The following is a 24,756-nucleotide window of genomic DNA, read 5'->3' on the forward strand; positions in this document are numbered from 1 at the left end:
CATCTCAGTAATCCCAATAATTTTTGGCCAGGCTGATGCTATCTGCACCACCAATTCCTCTCCCTTATTCTGGATACTCCTGGCATTAGTATAAAGCATATAAATGCCACTGTTTCTATACCCAGCATTATCCCTTCTAGACTCCACCGGGCTCAGTGTTACCTGACATCGTCTCCCTTCTCCCAAGTATCCGTTCCCACAAGAGGCCACCCCTGCTATTATCCTCCCTGTGACACACTGACTCGTTCAGAACAGCAATCTCTCCAGATGCCTACGTCCTTCCTCATGCAAATGTAAGTGGTCTCTCGCATACAATTCCTCTCTTTCCTCAAACGCACTCCAAACATCCACATATACCAGTCCTCTCTTGTCACACATTCTCGCTATTATACCATTCAATATCACCGCTCTTCTGCTCAGCTCATCATTATCATACCTAGGCAACATGCACACTATTTTTCCTCTCTCTGTCTTCTTCCATACAGCCTCAAGCAAAAATCTCATATCTCTCGCTGTCCGACTTATATTACCACTCGAGTCATTTGTTCCTACCATCACAATCATCTCATCCACCCTTTAACCTCTCTTAATTGCCATAGCCACCCTTTCTATTGTTCCTCCTGGCAAACACTCCTCACGCATCCTATCTTGAACACCATGGATCATTGAGTCACCATACATTATACCTCTTACCATTCTCTCTCTCCTATTGTTTCCATTCTCTCCTCTTCTTTCATTCCCATAGATCTCTCTCATTCCCTCTCCTCTACTGCTATTCTCTCTTCTAGCATTCCCATACCTCTCTCTCTCCTACTGTTTCCATTCTCCCCTCTTCTAGCACTCCCATACATCTCTCATACTGTTTCCATTTTCTCCACTTCTAGCACTTCCATATCCCTCTCTCATTCTGTCTCTCCTACTGTTTCCATCCTCTCGTCTTCTAGCATTCCCATACCTCTCTCTCTCTCTCTCTCATTCCATCTCTCCTATTGTTTCCATTCTCTCCTCTTCTAGCAGTTTCATATCTCTCTCTCATTCCATCTCTCTTACTGTTTCCATCCTCTTGTCTGCTAGCATTCCCATACCTCTCTCTCATTCCCTCTCTTCTACTGTTTCCATTCTCTCCTCTTCTAGCACTCACATACCTCTCACTCGAGGTATGTGGTGATGAAGAACTACACAAAGAACCTATCAACAATTTTTCTCCAAATCAATCTGTTATCTGTCAAGACTAAAACATTATCAGATCTTACATTTCTGTCTTCTAAGGCACTTTTTACTGTATCAATCCACCTATATCTTGGTCTTCCTCTAGGTCTTTTTCCTACCAACCTGCTAACAATTCCAAGTTCTTTCTTTATATCCTCATATGAGGATATTAGGAAAGAAATACTTAGAAATATACAAGTAAACGAAACAATGCTTAGAATATCGGAAATGATAGCAATAAAATGTGACAAAAACTCAAATGTCCACCGGCCCTATATAATCTCCAAGAGTTGGAAGCTCCATAACATAAAAATTAGGTCATGACTCCGACCAATAGGAAACAACACAAATACACCAAAGACAGAAACAGCAAACTGGCATGACATAGCCTCCACTTCCTCCACAAGCTCCGAAGACGACGCACTCGAAATGGCTCACACCCCGTTACTCCCAACCCTGATCTTATCCCATCATATCATTCCCCTTCCCCAAAAATGTCTATTTTCACCCCCCTCCCAAAGTATTCTCTGCCCACCCTTAATAATATAAAAAAACCTAGGTTTTTCAAAAAGTTCACATACCCCTTGCCTCACCAATAATTCTCCCACATCTCTCTATCCCCACATTTTTTCAACCCACCTTCTTTTCAATCATACTTCCTTCCTTTAACAGCAGATGAATGTATATCACCACACACCAGGATGAAACCGAATAAGAAGAGAGTCAGCAACATCCTACAAAGGTATGTCCGAATTATTTCTTCCATATACTCTTCATATATCTGTCTATATAAAACATCAGTAATGCCCTAAAATTTGAGTAAAAAGCCAATGACATTATTAAAAAGGGGCACTCCTAAACAAAAATAGGCTAAATAGCCATAAAAATAATGTTATATTTTAATTTAATTAGTTTTAATTTCAGCCCATTAATTTTAAGCTATGAACACACAACTGTATATGTAGAGGATCTAAGCATGTGCACTACTGTTTTTTTTAATGCTTTTTCTACTGTTTTTTCTTTATGATACATAAGATAAAATATTTACATCATCAAAAAGTCACTTACTGTAGCATATGTGTTACTTTAGTGTTCAGGACACCCCCCCCTTCCAACTATTCCTAACCCTGTGTACTCTGGCACTGCAAAGGTACCAAGTAGGGATGACCTCTGGAACATCTACTCTTTCGTTCCATGATCTGACTATTGCTTCTGCTCTACTGACCCAAACACACATTCTCAGAGAGTCAAAGAAATCATCATCCCTGGTATGTAGAGGTCTTCATCCCCCATCTTACCAAAAATTTTCATCCACTTTCCTGGTTCAACTGAAGATGTACCAAAGCAGGTGAAGAAAATAACAGCACAACACAGGTAGCTTGCGACAAGACCTCAGTTTCATACTTGCCCTATGCTGAATGTAAATAAATGCAATAAATGTAAAACAACCATCAACAAATCGAAATCTGACTTTATAAGCTAGGTTGAGCTAGGTTTTTCTCCCAGAGAGCAGTGAGTGAGTGGAATAATTTGCCTTTACAGGTAGTGAGTGCATCAAATGTGAATGAATTCAAGGGTAGGTATGATAGCTGGGTTGGGTAATTTACAGCCTCCCTCGATGAGTCCTTGACTCCCTGGAGGTCTTAGATAATAATAAAGGCCAACAGCAAAAAGCGTGCCTCCTATCCAAATGCCTTCTGGTACCTTGGAAAAGCCATCAGATACTTCTGCTGATCTGCACTTCCACACACTCTTGCCTAGATGGCACCACTCTTACAGCACCTAAAAATAAAGCGAACTCTTTGGAATCATATTTTCCCCTCTTAACTCCTGCATACATGACCAGCCAAATATCCTATCATACCAGAAACTCAGCACCATATGACTCCTGTATTATTTTGGCAAGACATCAGAAGAATACTAAACAACTTGGACACCAAAAAGTCTTCTGGTCCTGATGGCATCTCTCCAACTGAACTCAAACATTGTGCTCCACACTTGGCACTGTCCTTTATTGTCTACAATCTTCTATACAGCTGGTTCTTAACCCAACACATGGAAGTAAGCAAAAGTGAAAGTGAAGCACGTTGATTAAAGACTAGAGTCCTAACTAGGTGGAGCATCCTCTAGGAACACCTGTGGGCAGTCTACGATGTAAACTGGCATCTTGAAGTATTAGTCTTTCCCATATTTTGGAAAGTTTTTATGCAACTATATTTATTCAAATTATTTGATTTTTAAGAGCACCAGCAGATTCTAAAAACAGTCTTTCTCTTTGGAGCATGATGGTCTTTTTCCAATTGATTCTATGATCTGTATCCAAAGCATAGGCCCAATTAACTGTAGTCATGTAGATGTATTTTTATGTTTTTCCATGTGGATGTAGCTGATCTTACTGTCTGTCCACAGTAGACCAACTTGCAGGAACAAGGAACTCTAACCTGGAACTGAGAGAGGAGGGAGTTTGTCTTTAGTGAAGCAGAAAAGCTACTAATTTTAACTGGGGCTTGAAACTTTTAACATGAGTTTCTCCCAGCACTTAAGAATTAACAACCAGATAGTCTATTAGTTATTAGCACTCTAATGCTGTCATATCTAACATTTCAATCTTCTAAGGCACTTCTAATTGAATCAATCCACTCGATCTTATTTCCTCTGGGTATATTTCCTGTCATTTTGTCAAACACTTTTTTACTAACCTTTTCTCTCTCCCATTCTGTTTGAGTGATCACACTACCTTAGATTAGTTCTGCTCAAATATTCTTCCATGTTAACAATGTCAAGTTCCTTATAAATATCTTCATTTTTAATGATTCCATACAGTGACGCAATCTGTTCAGGCCCTTATCTCTCATATCTGTGGTCTATAATTTTTGACTAAGTGCTTCATTTCTAACCCAACTCTCAGATTTATGACTTAAAACTGATTTGAACACCACCTTATATACTAATCATTTAGTTTTTTTGGATAATTTCTCTATTATTCCATATAAATTTATTCAACTGGCTCAAATTACTCAAAGAGTCATCTTTGGTAAAACTGTGCCTAAACAGCTGAAATATTCTACTTGTTCTATTGATTCTCTTTAGAATGCAGCTAAGTTTTCCATGTTCCTGCCCATTTTCAGGGTTGGTTCATTTCATTGCCGATTTTCATTCCAAATTTGTTACAGCTGTTATGCAATGTAGTTAGAGAACCCTGAAGGCACTGGATGTGTTTAAGAGTATAACATCATTTACTTAAAGCAAAGAGTTAAGCTGGATTTATCTACTTCTAATATCAGGTTTAATGCCACTTTCTTTCATGATACAATCCATATAAAATAGATAATGAAAAATAGTGGAAATAGCATGCACATTTGTCTCACAATAGATTTTACAAAATATGATCTTCCTGTATTTCCTTAAATTCTAATTACAGACTATGTATTGCTCTGTATAAGGTTCCATTTAACCCATATAATTTTAGCATTTTGAAAAGCTTTTCTCTGGACACTTTGTTATATGCTATGTAGTGCAGATCCATGTTATATCTGCATGATTTCTTAACTATTCATCATAAAGCAAAACTCTGATCTTGACAACTTCTATTTGGCCAGAACTCAGCTACTTCTCCCAGTTTTTCTCAGCCTCTTCCTAAGTATGCTTGTATAAATCTTACTTGGAACACTTACTAGAGAAACTCCTTTTCAATTCTCATATTCAGCTTTATTCCCCTTTTTGATAGATGGAAACTATGAGAGCTCTACTCCAATCAGCGAGTCCTCTGGATTATGTAGTGTAACCACTGCAAAACTCTTATACCCCCATATTTGAGCATTTCTAGTCGAATATCTTCTACCCCAGCTGTCTTTCCACATTTCAGGATTTTGATAGCTTTTCTACCTCAAGTATTGATATATACTACAGTTTGCATTCATCTTGAATAATTTCTAGTATTATTCTGTCACTACTTGTTTTTTTCAAGCCTTTCAAAGTAATTACTCCAGACATCTAGAATCTCCTTATTTTCAGTTTTCATGTCACTTTTATCATCTTTGATACTTTCTACAGTACTCTTTACTCCAAAAAACCTTTTTCTATAGCCTTCAGAACATTTTGCCACCTTCCTGATATTTATAAATACTTTTTTTTTTTTTTTTTCAGCAATCCTAGAAAAAAATTAAGTATTTGCTAGGAACTTTCAGTATACTTTCTTCTTTTCCAGGACTGCTTCTTTAACTTTTTTTGTGTCTACTATCCACTATGGTGTTCTGTTTTTGGAATTTATTTATTCACATGGGATCCCCCCCCTTCTTCCCTGTCCCTTTTAGGGGATGGAGTCCTTCTAATGAAGAATTAGGTATATATATTTTATGACTGTAAATCTGTGTGTGTGTTCATGGGGCCAGTTCTGAGGAATGAAAAACTTTAGGTTTTCATCCCTCAGAATAGGTGAAAAAACCTCTGTATGAGACTGGCTAACTCACCTTTAGTCGAAAGAGACCAGATAAAGGTTCCTCACGTCATAGACAGGAATCAACCGCAGGTCTTTCCAACAAAAGGGCTTTGTCTATACTAACTGAGCTACGGAGGCTCTTATTTTTGTAATCCTTGCAGATAACTTTACCACATGCTTCCTATATGAATCAACCAATGTTTTCTTCAGGTTTGTCACAAACTGCAAGGCTTGGACTTATCTTTGGATTGTTACATTTTTTTCTTGAATAATGTTTGTATAGTGGAGTGCATAGTTTTTTCTTACATATTGTTCTCTTCAATGAGATATTTATTTTTATCCTACTTAAAACTAAGTGATGATCACTTCAAATTTCAAATCCTCTGTATACTCTTTCTTGTATCCTGAACAAACTTAAATATATTGCTATCAACTAGAACACAGTCGATGAGGCTTTTTTTTTTTTTAATTTCTTGTATCTTAACTCCATGTGAACTTATGCACATATTAGTAATGTCAGAACATATTAGTAATGACTAGTCCATATCCTTGCATTTCTATTCCCATCAGGATATCATCTTCATTCAACTATGTTTTACTCATTCCAACAATTTTAGGGTGAATAAACTCAATCAGTGAAAACAATTTCATCTCCCTTATTTCTGATACTCGTTACATTTGTAAATAAACACAGCAGTTCACTGTTAGTGTATAACCACTCCTACCGTAGTCACTTTTGGGTTGTAATTTCTCCACCATACCTGCCCTTTCCCAATCACCTTTATCTCTGCTTACCCCATATATCTGCTAGGTCTCAACCACCCCACTAACACCCGATTCCTTTCCATTCCTATTCTAATTATCCCCATACATACATTCGCTATTACTTCCAATATTCACTCTCCCTGTCCATCTGGGCTTCTCCTGTTTCCTTGTTCCTCTTGCATCCTCGTTCTCTCTTCATCTCTCACACTACTACTATTTCCACTGCCAAGCACTTCAATCTCTTCTTTTCTATTCTCCTGGTCTTTTACTTCACCTCTTACTTCTGATCTCTTGTTTGCATCACACACTGCACTTCCATCTAGCAACAGTTTCTCCAGTTCACTCACTTCAAAGCCATTCAAATGCAATCCGTCACTTCTGTATAATTCCATTCTTTCCTCAAATACATGCCGCACATCCACAAACTGCATTCCCTTCTCCTTACACAGCTTTGCCAGCATACCATTCATGATTCTTGTTCTCCATCTCAACTCATCATTGTCATATTCTCTCTGCAACACACTGACAACCTTCCCCATTATACCGTTATCTTTCACTCTTCTCAATAACCAGGGCCGGCCTTCTCTATAAAGGGGCCCGGGTGCAAGAAATCTTTTCAGGCCCTAAAATATTTTTCAAAGGTAAAAATTAAAGGATTCGAAATAAACGTATTGTAAAACCTCTTACCTCCAAATGATTTTGGTACAGGAAAACAAAAAAAAAACACATTCGAAATATAACAGGTTAACATAACGTTTACTGAACAAAAGTATTAAATAATTAAAATGAATAAATATTTAACATAAATAAAAGTAACCTGGCTCACCAACTAGTGCACAAAAACTATTTACAATTAATTATTGTTTAAAGTAATAAAAAAATTAATTTAAGCACATAAAAAAATAAATAGGTTTACTATTTTAGGGGCCTAGTTTTACTAACATGTATATTGCTTAATATGTATTAATTAAATATGCAATTTTTTTTTGCTATGTCATTAATCATGTCCGAAAAAATACAATTTTTGGCAATTTCCTTTTCGATGCTTAATATAGCAAGTGCATTTATGCGTTCTTCGCACGTAGTTGACCGAAGATAATTCTTTATCAATTTTAATTTGCTAAAAGAACGCTCTGCACTTGCTATAGTAACTGATAACGTAAAGAAAATTTTCAATACAGTTAGCACATTTGGAAATAGTTCATTATAACTATTATCTAATATATATTGCAATATGTCTTGTGCGTTATTTACATTTTTTTTGGTCCTAGATCAATTCTCGTAACAAATCAATTTCCTGGATTAAATCTTCCTTTACACCTTTACTATAATATTTTACAAAATCCCTTGAGCGGTTTCCTAGTTCATTTTTTCTAATGTTTTTATATTAGTGATTAATTTAAAATAAGAAAAAACATTGGGTATATTTTTAAATCTCTCATCAATTTGTACAATAACAGTATCAATCACAACGTTGAAAAAGTGACATCTAAATTCCTCTACGGGTTTAGTAAAACTTCATCTTCTGCTAGTTTGGAAAATAATCTTTTTCTTTTTCGAATTCTTTTTTCAGGGAAGTCTTCAGAAATATTCAAGTTTCGTGCTATCATTTTTGTGTCATCTAAAAATGTGTTAAATTTTGGATTTCATTTTTAATTTAATTCACGAAATTAAAAGCAGAGTCAAGAACAATTGTTTTTGCTTGAAATAGTTTGTTGATACTATTAATTTTTGACAATATTGTAACCAATACCGATAAGCTTAAAATAAATGGCATTTCTTGTAATGAATCTAGTAGACTTTTAGCTTCGGATACTGCTGTGTTATCGTTAATTGCACCAATAAATTCTTCTAAGGCATTATAAGTTTGTTCAAACTGTGTATACACTGCTTTGACTGCGTCTATTTTTGGCTTCCCATCGAGCATCACATAATGGTTTAAGAATAATATTTAAATACTTTTGTATAATTTCCCACCTTTTTGTAGATGGAGAAAATACGCAGTATAAACGTTGCAATATTCCGAAAAGATTTTTACAATATATACTACTGGAAGCAGAATCACAAATTATCAAATTAAAAGAACGTGATAAGCAAGGTACATAAATTGCATGAGGGTTTAAACTAATTATTATAGATTGTGCGCCTTTATGTGTTCCGTTCATATTGCTACCGTTATCGTATGCTTGCCCTCTACAATTCATAATATCTAAATCAAACTCACCTATTCTTTTTAAAAGCGAATTTGCTAGTCCTTCACCAGTCACATCAGTTACTTCAATAAATCCTATAAATGACTCATTTATAATTAATTTTTGGTCTACAAAATTTACATATCTAATAATTATTGAAGTTTGTTCCTTGTGAGAAATATCAGGAGTACAATCCATTTGGATACTGTAATATATGGCTGCTTTTATATCGTCTTTAATTTTATTAAGGACTTTATTACCTAATGCAGCAATAATTTTCTCTTGAAATCTATGTGCCAAATGATGCACAATTCTTTTTTTCATTTACATGATCCATTAGCACAGGATCATATTTACTTAAGAATTCTATTAAACTTAAAAAATTTCCATTATTCGGCATTCCTATTGTTTCATGGGAACCTCGAAATGACAGATTATTACTTGCTGAAAATAGAATTACATCTACAATTCTTTGGAATAGTAATTTTAGACGTTCCGTTTCTTTATTTATATTAATTTGATTTGTTCTGTCAACAGTCGAACATAAATTAAGCCTTTTTAATAATTCCTGCCAAGCAATAAAAGAATTAAAGTGACCAACAGAAAGCTCATGATCTCAAATTACAGATGACAGTTTTCTCCATTTATTAAACCATATATAAATCGTGTTGATTGATCTTTTCCTCTTCTTTTGGAAAATAATACACAACAAAAGCAAAATACTGAGTCTTGAGCTTTTGAGTAAACTAACCAGCTGCGAAGCTGAGTTTCAACATTTGGCATTTTTTTTAAATAGTACGATGTAGAAAATGTACCTTCAACGTTCTTAACGAATGCATCTTGATGATATTGTTTAGGTCTGGTTTTAACACAAAATAGTCTAAATTTATCAATTATAATATTTGGCCACAAATCTGGATCATTTATATTCACTTGATCACCATCGCTATTATTGTTTTCATCGTTATTTGCTGTATCCAAAATGTTTGTATAATCACACACGTCTTTTTCGACGAATCCCACAGTTTCTACATTTTCGTTGAAAATGTTGTGTAGCTTGTTTGGAGTTTTCTTCTTCAGTTGAAGTTTGAATCGCAACTGATGAAGTCATAGCAATTTCGTTGTCAGATTTATTTTGTAGCCATGAAAACAAATCTACTTGTGACTTTTTGAGATTTTGCTTTTCTTCTTTTTTCTTTTTTGCTGATTTCCTTTTTTGACACTCAGAGGGATACTTTCTTGGCATGGATATTATGGGTTAGGCTTTGCCTGTCGAATAAGTAAATAATATTAAATATTTTTATCCCATGAATTAATAAAAAGTTAAATATGTACATACTTTTTACAATGTTACAAAATTTTAGAAACACTCAAGGAATGTGTTTATTTTTTTCGTTTGTTTACTTCAGTACATCAGCTTCACCCTTATCTATCATTATTAACTGAGTTGAAATTAATGTAGTTGAGATCTAATCATGTGCAGACAACACTTCATAATCCTGAATATTGATAATACATTTCACACAGCTTTAAAAATAACTTACCGTATTTACTGGAATATAACTGGTCCTCGCGTATAACTCGCAGCCCTGATTTTACTTTGCGAAAAAAAGAAATTGAAAAGTTTCGCGTAACCTCGCACAGAAAAAACAAGTTTAATCACGTTTACCTCATGGCAAACCACACGTCCTCCATACTAGCCAATACGTCTGCAGACGCAAGTAAAAGCAGGTCGTTTTATTGTATCACTGAATAAGGTACAAACATTTGCAGTCTGTGTAATATATTTCTCAACAAATAGTGTAATTAGAGACAGCTGGGATAAAAATGGCACTAACTAATGAATCGCATGTCCCTTCCCCCAAAAACTATGCTATTTAGCCGCAAGCAAAACCATATGCTGCACTGGCAAACACTAAAAACTAGATGTGTGGGAGTCTGTCCCCCTAGCTCAAATGCAGAGCAACAATAAAAATCAACAGAAAGTGCTAAAATTAGTAAATGTGTTAAAGCTAGGAAATATATAGTGTATATTGTTATGGCACTTTCAGATATTGAATTTGGTTGAAGAGAATTAGCATTTCAATTCAAAAATTGTCTCTGACTTTTATCTTTTACTCGCGCGATCTTTTGTTAATACCGCACCAATCATATGCACATATCTTTACTGGCCTAGTACCATGGTTGTCTATTCATTAGTCATTCGTGAAGGATTGTTCATTAAGTATCTCAAGTCTTGTAAATTAATTTTAATTTTTGCTTGAAATAATGGGAAAGCAGATGGTGCTATTTGGGTAGGATGCACACAAGGAAACTGCTCTCTAGGCAGGAAATAACAATTGCAATATATGCGGGGATTTTATGAAAAAAACTGAAAACTTTAGTTTCCGAAAATCAATGTAAAGGAAATTTGCTTTTATATCTAATAAGTTAAACATATTAATTGACAATAAATACTTCCAATCCATATTTTAATGACTTATGATTTAATAAAATCCAAATCCAAATACACTTTAGAAAAAGCATACGCTCTTTACGAAACATGAAAAGATATATCAAATGATAGTAAAGGAGTCACGCCACGTCTGGATGCCTGACGAATAATGCAACAACTGAACTGGACAAAACTTGTACATCAGTATATCCCGGAGATATATCGATGGCTTGGAAATAGGATGTTTGTTTCTAATATTCTTATTACTTATTATTATGAAACAGTTGGTAGAGTTTAATTAATTATTGCATTTTTATTTGGTATAGCTGTACTTAATAAAATTGTATTATATTAAGTTAAAATACATGTCAGCAAAGAAGTTTGAAATGTATTTTTTTATTTAATTATTTTTTAAGATGATCCCTGGGTTGCATGCCGGAAAAGTCATTGGCGTGCCACGTTTGGCAGGCATGTTAAGGTCCACCCCTGCTCTAGACTAACCATATATAAAGAATATAATAAATATTTTTTCAATGGTTTCGATAATGAGCCAAATGATATAAATGTGTAACAGATTAGGAAAAAACTAATGATGAATCAGACATTTTAGCATTTTAGGGTAAAAACGAAATCATGTTGGTTAATTTTTATACACTGCATAAACGCATCAAAAGGGTTAAGCAAAAACCCTAATATAATAGAGAAACACAGAGATATTATTATAACCGGGGGCCCTAAAATCTTGTCTATGAGATCCCTTTAGTTATAAGCAAAATTAGAAGAAAAAAAAAAAAATAATAAAAAATATGTTTCCGCATATGTGTACCGACTGTGCCCACTCGATCGTGGGGCCCGAGTGCATTGCATTGCACCTACCACACCCCCGAGATGGCCAGTCCTGTCAATAACTTCATAAGGAGAGTATGTCCATTTAGGTGGACATACTCTCCTTATGTCCACCTAAATCATTTGTTCCCATGACCATTAACTTTCTTGCTCATTTCTTCCTCATATCCAAATCATGAATTATCTTGTTCACTGTTCTACTGGATAGGAGACTTTATGGACTCATTCATTAAACGATCCTCTAACAATGGAATCTCTATACACTGCTATTCTCGGGTCATTCGTTAGTTTTCATTTATCGTCTTGCACTATTTCATTAGTTTCACTAAGCATCTAATGTCACTCTTCATATTCCTTATTTCATTTTTCAATTTGAACAAATGATTTCAAATCTTGCATTCCAGCAATTTCACTCTATCACTCCAGTAGTCCCACTATCTCTTGTCCTGCTGCACTTGTTTTCCCATTTCCTCAATCATACTTCCTTTTGCTTCCGTATCACTTCTGTTTCTTCATTCTTGCATTCTTTCAGTCTCATTAGCTTTCTTTCTGTTTACATTTCTTTCATTTACACTAACATTCATTCCTTCAGTCTGTTTCACATTTGCTGAAAACTCATAGTTTAACAAAAAAATTGCACTTTCTACAAATCCATACCTCCTCTCATTTCCTGTTCTCTTCTCCATAAAGAGATCTTTCACATTTTGTCATGCATACATGTTGTACTCGCAACATCGAACCATTTTGAAAACTGTCTATGTCATTAACAGCATTTGATCTTTGCGGAATATGCCAATTAGACCCCATCAATACCACTAATTGAGTTTCTGTCAAAGCAAGATTCAAAAATTCAATCAAAAAAGTCAAATAACAAATCCAAAAAGCCAACAATACTATACTATACTAAAATGCAAGTAATATCGCTAATTATTACACAAAATCGAACTTAACTTTTCAGAGCCCTTTATCAACGAATATATAACAAGAATAGATATGTAAGTTTTATAGATCTGGAAAAAGCATGTGACAAGATAACAGAGAAATATATGGTGTTATATTGAGTATACATAGTCTATATTTAAGCAAGTAGTCAGAATTGAAGAAGGTAAAGATACTAGATGATTTTCCCTATTATTCATCATTTATATCCTAAACAAATACTAAAATATATGCCAATTGGAAAGAGAAGGCAGGGTAAAACTCAAAAAAGGATACTGGATGGATAATGAGACTGGAACAGACAAATATGGTCTATATCTGTATTCAGTGTTATGATGATGATGATGATTCATCATTTATATGGATCACACTATGAAGCAAAGTTGCATTAAACTTGATATAAAAACTGGAGGTGTTAATCACAGCTATCTATTCAGATGATGTTATACTCCTAAATAAATGCTATAACAAAGATAGAAAATCAGCAACAAAAAGTAAAACTGAAAATAGGGCCACATCTACTGCATCCTGCATAAAGGACAAATAAAATATATTAGCTATTTAGGTACAATTTTTATCATCATCAAATTCCTGACATTTACCCTCAAGTGGTGTACAGGATATGATAGTACATGAAAAATTTACATCATTACTAACTTCCTATCTCCAAATCAATCTGTTACCTATCAAGGCCTCAACATTGTCAGATCTTATATTTCTATCTTCTAAGGCACTTTTTACCGTATCAATCCATCTATACCTTGGTCTTCCTCTGAGTCTTTCCTGCCAACCTTGCAGAGAACACTTGTTTTGCTAATCTTTCCTCTCCCAATATGTTTAAGTAACCATAAAACCTGAGATTAGCTCTCCTAACACATTCCCGGATGCTATCAATGTCAAGTTCTTTCCTAATATCCGTTTTTAATATGATATTGCCATTGATGCCATCTGTTCATGCCCCTAATCTTTTTCAGGACTCTCATATCTGCAGTCTCTAGTTTTTGGTCAAGGGTTTTAATTCTAACCCAGCTCTCAGATCCATAAGTTAAGATTGGTTTGAACACTGTCTTGTATATGCAGCTAATTTAGAGTTTTGACTAATTTCTGTCTTATTCCATATAAATTTATTCAGATGACTTCCTACTATACCAGCTTTGTTGATTCTGTTGTCTATTTCCATATTTAATTTACTATCTTCACTAAAAATCGTGCCTAAGTAGCCGAAATGTTTTACTTTTTCTATAGGTTCCATTCACAATGCAGTTACCACAATACTAAATGATGGTACAACATGACCAATTTTTAATGAAGAAAAAATTTTAAATGAAGCAAATAAACAAAGCTTGTATATATGAGAGTCAGCTGGATAAATTTATATGGAATAAGAGAAATCAGTCAAAACACTAAGCTAGCAGCACACACAAAATAGTGTTCAAACCAGTTTCAACTTATGAATCTGAGTTGTGTTAGTAATTAAACTGCTGATCAAAGACTGCAGACCTTAGATTAGAATTTAAAACAAAAAATTGAATAAATAGATGGAATCATTGGTAGAATCATATGAAAAATTAAAATATTCAGGAAGAAAGAACTTGACATTTTTTGAATTCAAGGACATGTTGTTATGGCTAACTTTAGGTCACTTCACATGTGTCACTGTTGAATATACCTAAGAGGGTGGTCTGAAACGTTCTCAGCCTCGACCATAGATGGCAACACTATCAGCAAGATTTTTTTTTTCTAAGTTAGTACATCTGTCTTAACCATCCATGTGAAATTGCAAGTCATTTGTTTTATACAGCTGTCTGAAGCAAAAGTGTTGTCTGTATCCCTTGAAATGGATAAAATTGAGTATCATGCAGTTATAAAATTCTTTGAAAAAGAAAGTTTAATGCCAAAAGAAATTCATTCGAAGTTCATAAAAGTTTATGGGCACTCATAAACGACAATTAAGAAATGAGCTGCCGAGAACGTGGCCATACCAGAATTGAAGATGATCCATGTGAAGGACATCCAAAAAGTGTAACAACACCAGAAATCATTGATCAAGTGCACTATATGGTACTGGATGACCGGTGAGTCAATGTGCATGAAATTTCTGAGACTATAGGCATTTCAAAAGAATGTGTAGGATATATTTTGCATGATGAATTGCAAATGAAAAAGATTTGTGCAACATGGGTGCTGTGCTTGCTCACAACAGATAAAAAACTCATGTGGAATTATATAATGCCATTTCATTCAAAGAAGCACCACTGCTGCTTCTTTGAAAGACTTTCAAAGAAGCAGCAGTGGTGCTACGCACAGGCAATAATTTAAATAGAAATCAAGGTGCTATTCTTAAAGATATATGGAAATATGTCATCAATTCTCTCAGCTCAACAGAACTACAATATGCGAAAAACTACACAACATGTGGTGTCATGTACTTCTGACTGAAGCATTCAAACGCATGCACGCCATCAAATTTATCAAATGTATATTTGATATACATTTGATAATTTATCAAATGAATTATCAAATGTAACAGCCTAACAGTTACTAAAGTGCATGTTTTTATGTAACTTGATCCATTTGTTTTCACACCAGTACAGCCTTGAAAATGCTAGACAGTGGGTAGTGAAACTTGTTGGCTCTTTGTATTTGTAATCATTAAATCTTATGGTCTTTTAACAATAAAAGTTCTCAGTCATAAAGAACATCTTTAAAAGCTTTGCATGCTGAGATATAGTTTACCATACTTTTTACTGTTTTGAAGGTAATGATGCAAAACTGCTGTTGATCAAATCATTACAGAAAGCTTGGAAAATGCTGTCTTAATGAAAAACATCTGATAGTACATACCTGCATACATTTAAAGCTGTACTGAAATTATGACAAGTGACAAATCCTCTTGAAATTTTGAAAGGATCTTCATAAACAGATCTTGGGAGCACACAATGGCTATTTGCAAAATTTATTGCTTTTCTTGCTGGTGATAGAACCTGGTGGTAACCAGTAATGAATTTTCTAGAAAATGATGGTAAAATACCTAAAAATAAATATCAGTCAAAGTAAAAAAAAAAGTTCATTTCTTTCTCTATGATTATTGTTTTCTGAAACACATATTACTGTGAATTGGTAAATGAAAAATATCTAAAATGACTAGTAAAAGACCAGTGGAATTATATAAATATATAATTAGTATATAAACATATAGCATTTTTATTAAATTCTTTAATAGGGAGTATAAATTAAGTGATTATTCATTCATTCCTGTTATCTGTAATTATTACTTTAAACTGCCACAGAGAACAACAGTATTTCAATTCCATCCTAAATGCACATGTACAAATCATATATTCCAGCTGCCTATTCACAATTCAGGTTTATGATGGCTTGCAATATTGTAAGAGTAAACATTTACCAAAAATTGCTGACGACTGCATTCTGTCTGGATATTTTTTTTACTGCTGTTTTGTAATTTCTTATCTCTTCCAGTAATTTTTCAAAGCAATTATTGAAGACATCCAGAATATCATAATCTTCAATTTTCACTTTTGTATCTCCGATTCCTTTTACAGTAATCTTTACTCCATTTTTAAACTTTTTCGATAGCCTCTAGAACATTTTTCTTTATCTTCACGATATTAACACATAACTTACCTTCCTTCTCTGTGTTGTTTAAATAGCACATGCTGACTTACTTGAATATGATTTCTTCTTTACCAAGACCTTGACTTCTTGAGTGAAGTTCTAAATTTTCTATGTTTGCAGAAGATTTCATAACATACTTCCCTGGCTGACTCGTGTTTCCTTCATATTTTGCCACTAGGTCTATCTTTGGTTTGATTCTTGTCTTAAAACACTCACTTTTTTCTCTAGTAATTGGAGGACAGTTTCTTTAGCACTACTGTAAGATTGGTGGGTATTTTTTATTTACTGAATATTTCATCATCATCATCAAATTCCTGCCATGTACCCTCAAGGGGTGTACAGGATATGACAGTACTACATGAAAAAATTACATCATTACTAACTTCCTATCTACAATTTTCCTCCAAATCAGTCTGTTACTTGTCAAGACTCCAACATTATCAGATCTTATATTTCTATCGTCTAAGGCACTTTGTACCGTATCAATCCACCTATATCTTGGTCTTCCTCTGGGTCGTTTTCCTGCCAACCTGGCAGAGAACACTTGTTTTGCTAATCTTTCCTCTCCCATTCTATTTAAGTGACCATACCATCTGAGATTAGCTCTGCTAACGCATTCCTGGATGCTGACAATGTCAAGTTCTTTCCTAATATCCTCATTTTTAATATGATATTGCCATTGATGCCATCTGTTCACGCCTCTAATCTTTCTCAGGACTTTCATATCTGCGGTCTCTAGTCTTTGGTCAAGTGTTTTACTTCTGACCCAGCTCTCAGATCCATAAGTTAAAATTGGTTTGAACACAGTCTTGTATACAGCTAATTTAGTGTTCCGACTAATTTCTTTCTTATTCCATATGAATTTATTCAATTGACTTCCCACGATACCAGCTTTGCTGATTCTGTTGTCTATTTCTATATTTAGTTTACCATCTTCAGTAAAAATTGTGCCTAAGTAGCTGAAATGTTTTACTTGTTCCACAGGTTCTCCATTCACAACACAGTTGACATTTTCAATGATTCTGCCTATTTTCATTGTCTTTGTCTTTTTATTGCTGACCTTCATACCATATCTATTACAACAGCTATTCAATTTAGTCAGAGAATCTTGCAGACTTGTAGCGGATTTATTTAGAAGTATAACATCATCCGCATAAAGCAAAGAGCTGACATTAACATCTCCAATTTTGATATCAGGTTTAATACCACATTCCTTCATAATGTGATCCATATAGATAATGAATAACAGAGGGGATAATGTACATCCTTGTCTCACACCAGATTTAACATTAAACCATCTTCCTGTACTTCCTTCAATTCTAACTGCTGACTCACAACTCAAATAAAGACTAAGTATTGCTTGATATAATGCCCCATTGACACCATATAACTGCAGCGTATTGAATAGCTTCTCTCTTGGCACCTTGTCATATGCCTTTTCCAAATCTACAAAACTTAAATACAGATCTTTGTTATATTCCCATGCTTTCTCGACTATTTGTCGTAAAGTGAAGATCTGATCCTGACAGCCTCTATTTGGCCTGAATCCAGCTTGTTCTTCACCAAGCTTTTCTTCCACAATTCTTCTCAACCGTTTCTCAAGTATACTTGCATAGATCTTGCCAGGAACACTCAGTAGGGAAATACCTCTGTAATTCTCACATTCAGTTTTATTTCCCTTTTTATATATGGGTACTATGAGAGCTCTACTCCAATCATCGGGAATTCGTCCCTCTGTCCAGGCTTTCTGAACTATGCAGTGCAGCCACTGTAAGACTCTTATACCACCATACTTCAGCATTTCTGGTCGAATATCATCTACTCCTGCTGCCTTTCCACATTTCAAGCCTTTGATGGCTTTTTCTACTTCAAGTATGGATATGTATTCCTGACTGCATGCCTGGTCAGTGTTTTTTATCACTGCGCTGTCATCACTGCTTGTTTCATTTAGCAGTTTTTCAAAGTAATTACTCCATACTTCAAGGATATCTTTTTCTCCTGTTTTCATTTCACCTTTATCATCTCTAATTCCTTTTACAGCACTCTTTCCTCCATTCCTAAGCTTCTTCAACAACCTCCAGAATATTTTGCCACCTTCTTGATATTTATTTTCTATATTCTTGCCAAAGTCCTCCCATGACTTTTGTTTAGCTAGTTTTACACACTGTTTAGCTTTCTTACATTTGTCTCTGTATTCTGTAAGAGTAAAAGCTGACTTATTTGCCAGGAACTTTTGATATGCTTTCTTCTTTTCCTTCACTGCCTCTTTAACTTCCTGTGTCCACCAGGGAGTTCTGATTTTTTTATCTTTGCACACAACCTCACCACATGCCTCTCTGGCAGAATCAATCAATGTTTCCTTCAGAGTTTGCCACTGAATCTCCAAGGTTTGATTCCTGTTCTCAAACTCTTTCATTTTCTTTTCAATAATCTTTCTGTATTTTAGTCTACAGTTTACATCTGAGAGCTGCTCAACTTTTATTCGCTTTAAAACTTTCTTACATGTTATTCTTTTCAATATGAAATTCAATTTTATCCTGCTCAAGACTAAATAGTGATCACTTCCAATTTCAAATCCTCTGTACACTCTGGTGTCCTGCACCAGGGAGAAAACATCACTATCAACAATAACATAGTCAATGAGACTTTTCTTATTCCTAGCCTCTTCTCTCCATGTGAATTTGTGCACATTTTTATGTTGGAACATGGTGTTAGTAATAACCAGTCCATGTCCTGAGCAGAAATCCAACAGGTATTTGCCATTATTAGCTTTGCTCTTTTCTCCAAATTTTCCCAAAATATTTTTGTATGTCTCACAATCATTTCCTACTCTACTATTTAGATCCCCAACAAGGACCAACTTTTCCTTTTTCATTGTGTCAGTTGCTTTTTCTAAAGCCTCAAAAAATTCCTCCACTTCTACCTTAGTAGAACCTTCTGTGGGACCATAGGCACAAATAAGTCTCATTGTCCAGTTCCCCATTCTCATATTTGCCCACATTACTCTACTTGAGACTGCCTGCCATTCAAGAAGATTAGCCTCGTATTTTGTGTTGAATACTATGGCTACTCCTTCTTTTCCTTGATTGTTATTGCCTGAATATAACATTTTGTATTTATTGCTCAGAAAGATCTCACCAGTTTTGGTCTTTTTTGTTTCAGTCACCCCTATTATGTCGATCTGGGACTTATCTAATTCCTCAGCTAGCTCCATTTCTTTGCCATTCAGGCTTCTTACGTTGATAGTACCGATCTTTAACTCTGGTGATGTTGAGTTGGGGTTTGTTTTCAGATTTGTTCCAGTAGCTGACTTTTCGCTGTTCGCCCTGGTTCCCTGGCGAAAACAACGGGGGCCTTGTTTAACTGGGCGACGCCCCAGCCGGCATGAAATTTTTTCATGTTGTACCATCATTTTTTATTTTGGTTTAACCAATAAGAATACAATTTGGTCGGCTAAATCCCAAATTGCCAGCCCATCCTCGTTCGTTCAGTATCAAAGTAGATACCCAACAGGGTGCACCACGAGAAGGTGAGGATTGGACATTAGGTCAGAAGCCCTGGTCGGTTCTCCGCATTCCTTTAAAGGCTATGTGGAGGTCTCCTCTCAGTTATACAGCTTTGACCCTTAAGCACCCCTGAATATTTTTATTATTATATTATTACGTGACACCAACGCCATCTACTACCCACCACCACTAGTATTTTCACAGACAATCGCAAACATCCATGCCCACAGCAGGATTCGAACCTGCAGCCTTTTGGCTGGAGAGCAGATGTGCTAACCACAAGGTTCTCTGCTGGCCTGGTTGGCCGGCAGAGAACCAAGGCTTTTCTTATCTTTAGTTAATCTAAGAAAAACTAAAGATAAGAAAAGCTTAATTGGTGTCTTTAGTTAATCTAAGAAAAACTAAAGATAAGAAAAGCTTAATTGGTGCATTTTTAGAATATCATTATCAGTCTTCCATGGAGTCAAAAAGACACATCACAGGAGGTCCACACTCACACACAACTTCTCACTAGAGGGGTACATTCCACTCACCAACCACTCCAGGAAAAGAATCTGCTTCTCACATTCTCCTTATATATACCAGGGATGGTTTCTTGTTCTACCCTTATCTCTCGATATGATATGAAAAACTCCACATTAATCTGGTAATAATCCCTCACCAAAACATATATCTCAATCATATTCCCTCTTTCTTCTATTCACAGGATTCTGCAAGATATTCCTCCCAATCTTTCCAAACATCCCATATTCCAGATACCCAACACTAACTCAGTAAATCTTCTCTGAACCCTCTCTAAGATATCTTTATCCTCTTGATAACCAGATCTGTGCACAGTAGTCCACATGTGGCTTGAACAAGGGAATCATAACCTACCTGCCTCTGCACATATCGAGTTTCCCCCTACTAGGGGGGGGGGGGCTAACAGCTAATTAATGCAGCTGGGTCACTATTCCTTGCTGCATCCCCTAAGGGCGGTATTTATGACTGTAATCTAATCCGCTCATGTTCAGAGAGTCGGTTTGCCTGTTCTGGATGATGAAAAACCCCCTACCTCTGTACGAGACTGGCTAACTCACCTTTAGTTGAAAAAGACCAGAAAAAGGGTCCTTATGTCTTAGATGGGAATTGAACCTGGGTCTTTCTGACCAAAGGGCTTCGTCTATACTGACTGACATATGGAGGCTCTTTCATCATAAAAACCATCATACCCTTCCATTTCTATTCCTATCAGAATATCATTCTCATCCAACAATGTTTCACTTATTCAAAATATTTTCAGCAAATAAACTCAACCACTGCATCCATTTCATCACCATTATTTCTGGCATTCCTCAATAAGCATAGCAATTCATTTCTTAGTCTATGGCCATTCCTACCTATACCATCCTCATCTGTGACTTTGCTATACCTGCTCACCTTTATAATCCTTTTCCCCAAAGATCTCAGGCCATCCCATTCCTATGTTGAACATCCATATACATGCATTCATTACTGCTTCCAGAATCCACTCTCCGTATATTGTCTCCCCTACAACCCCAACTCTCCATCTTGTATTCCTGTTCTCGCATTCTTATTTCGTGCACCACTCCCCTTTCTAAACACTTCAGTTTCACCTGTTCCATTCTCATGCTTGTTCACATCACCTTTGACTTCCTCTGATCCCTTGTTCACATCACTCATTACACTTCCTTCTAGCAGCACTCTGTCAAGTTTATATGCACCAAATCTATTTAAATATAACTTTCTTGCAATCACCTCTTTTATACAATTCCATTCACTCCGCAAATAAATTCCACACATCATATGCACCCTTCCTCGTCACACAGGTCTGTTAACACCATTCATGAATTTTGCTTGCCATATCAAGTCATTATTGGCCTACCTTGGCAGCCCACCACCTACCCTTCCTTTCACACTATTGTCTTTTACTATGCTCGGTGATCTCTTGATATCCATTCTCACATTTTCTCTATACTAAAATAAATCATTCATTTCCACCACCACTAACTTTCTTGCAAGTTTATTTCTCATATCCAAAGTGTCAATCACCTGTTCATTCCAGAGCACAAACCTTATGGCCTCTCTGATCCGCCACATCTTTATTAATGGAATCTCTAGTACTCTTCTGAGTAATTATCATTCGTCACCTCTTTTCTTCATTATCTGTTGGGTTTTTTTTGTGCTCTCCACTTGTATCTACCAAGCATCTTTTCTCATTTTGCATATGCCTGTTCTCATTTTGACCATCTCATTCTTCAATTCTTGCAAATACACTCTCTTTCATATCAGCAATCACTTTTGCTTCATCAGACTCCTCAAACAATGCCTTCCACGTTTCATGCGATATTCACTCTTCATTCTCAAATTTCATTTGGCAACTTGTCATCCATCAAAATCTCATTTTCTGCAGATACCCCTCCCCTCTCACTTCTCTTGTCAAACACATTTTCAGTGTTCTCCCATGCAGGGCAGGCGCTACCATTTAGGCAAACTAGGCAACTGCCTAGGGCGCAAAACTTCAAGCTATGCTTTATTCATACTTTACTAAAATATCAAAATTAAATAGTGATATATGATTTAGGTATCGATTCTTTTTCCTTATCCCTCACATATCACGCTATTTTACTATTTAACTCTTGGTTCTTTTTTTTTTTTGTTCCTTACCTAAATGATTTGAACTTACTGCTATTTATAATTCAGTTAAGATAAATATTTTAAAACGTTAACATTTTAAAATATTAAATTTTGGTATTTTATAACTTTTTTTTTGTATATGAATTATAACAGAGAATTTTCAAATTAATTAAAAAAGAAAATAAAAAAGCCCTATTAATTTAACCTGAAAGACACTTTTATTTAGTTTAATGTCAATTAGAAACATTTTAATTTATGAAATAAGGGGCACACTTGTGAAATAAAATAAGGGGCGCACTTGTAAACTTTGCCTAGGGTGCAAAATAACCTGGCACCAACAGTGCTCCCATGTATACACTACACTCCCCTTAACAAACTATCTAATAAAACAATCATTACTGCTCACCACATGTATCTAGTTGTTCTTGTTCTCACCACCATATTATTATTATTACGGGCAACTCCAAGGAGTCCTTAGACTCATCGAGGGTGGCCCTGAACATCATGTTCATCAACTATTCAACATTCACACAGTATCTATCATACTTTGCCTTGAACTCATTCACAGTCATAGCACCCACAACAGACTCTGGCAGCTTATTCCACTCATTCACCACTCTAAAAGTAAAAAACATAGCTCTAACACCCTTACTAACCACACTCTTGCCCAGCTTCCATGGATGGCCCCTAGTCCTCCCACCACCAGTCCTGTTCTCAAAAATATCCTCTAAATTAATCCTATAGAAACCCTTCAGTAATTTGAATGTCTCAATCATATCCCCTCCCCTCTTCTGCCTATCAACCAATTTCTGCAACCCACAAATCTTCAACCTATTCTCATAAGGTTCATTCCATAGACCTGCTATCATCTTGGTCACTCACCTCTGGATCCTCTCCACCTCCTCCCCATCTAGAAGGAAACCCAGGTGACCAAATCTGGGCACAGCAGTCGAGATGGGGTCTTATCAAGGCTCGATACAGAGGAACAATAATTTGCTTGTCTCTGCTCGTCAATGTATTTTTTTAACAGCCAAGTGATTTGATGAGCTGATTTAGCCACTTTTGCAATGTGCCCCCTAAACTTCAATTCCCTATCCACTAACACTCCCAAATCCCTGGCTTCATCAATCTCCTGGAGCACAGTTTCACTAATGTGGTATACTGCTGCTAATCTTTTCACCCCAAAATGCATAACCTTACATTTTGCTACATTAAATTGACATCCATTCTCCTTAGCCCAGTCCTCCAAACTATCCAAATTATTATATATATATTTGTCTAATATATTCAAATTATATTAGACAAAAGAACATAGTGCGTACAAAACATGCATTGAGTGTGCAAGATCTCACTTGTTAACAAGTGAGATCATGTTTTGTATGCGCTATGTTCTTTTGTCTAATATAATTTGAATCGGTTGATTATAGTTTGTAACAGTTTTTTTACTTTTTAGTGCCTTACATCAATTATGTACCCTGAAGATGCCAACAGCCTTAGTTGGTGAAACTAGTTGGTAAAGCATAGTTGTTTATTATATGTACTTGATCAATACAGTCCCATTAGAAGTCTTTTTATTATATATATATATGCATATATATGCCAGCCTGGTTGGCCAAGTCGTTAGACTCCAGCGAAAGGGCTGCGGGTTCGAATCCCGCCGTGGGCATGGATGTTTGTGATTGTCTGTGGAAATAGTAGTGGTGGTGGTCGGCGGTAGATGACGTTTGTGTAGTTGCAGTCAGTTGGTAGACTGAGTGGCTGAGATGGAGTTGTAAAGCAGGCCCTCCCTTGATGAGTCTTTGGACTCCCTGGAGGTGTCAAATAATAATAATAATAATATATATAATATTATTATTATTATTTGACACCTCCAGGAAGTCCAAGGCCTCATCGAGGGAGGGCACCTTCTCTACAACTCCGTCTCCACAATTCAATCACCAACTGACCGCAACTACACCAACCCCATCTACCGCCGACCGCCACTGGTATATTCCACAGACAATCACAAACATCCATGCCCACATCCATCCATAATAATATATATATTATATTATTATTATTATTGTATTTAGCATATTTATTAATATATTTGAAAGACTACTAAAATAAGGTAGTAAGTAAGAATGGTGGTAATAACCAACTAATAGAGAAGGA

At 35.6% G+C, this 24,756-nt stretch overlaps 1 protein-coding gene across 5 annotated transcripts in view; it reads right to left on the minus strand.

Moving 5' to 3' along the window:
• mRpL35 (mitochondrial ribosomal protein L35) overlaps window positions 1-24,756 on the minus strand; it is a 72,934-nt gene that overhangs the window by 31,957 nt on the left and 16,221 nt on the right. For all 5 annotated transcript variants that reach the window (XR_016548301.1, XR_016548302.1, XM_090392342.1 and 2 more), the window contains exon 2: window positions 15,668-15,854. Coding sequence is in view for 3 of the 5 variants with exons in the window: in XM_090392342.1 (XP_090248468.1) it covers window positions 15,668-15,854 (187 nt within the window). In the remaining 2 variants the exon portion in view is untranslated. The remainder of the gene's footprint in view (window positions 1-15,667; window positions 15,855-24,756) is intronic.

Source organism: Typopeltis vanoorti, chromosome 5 (genome assembly GCF_054136105.1).
Source record: "Typopeltis vanoorti isolate ZY-2024b chromosome 5, IOZ_Tvanoo_1.0, whole genome shotgun sequence".
NCBI lineage: Eukaryota > Metazoa > Arthropoda > Arachnida > Uropygi > Thelyphonidae > Typopeltis > Typopeltis vanoorti.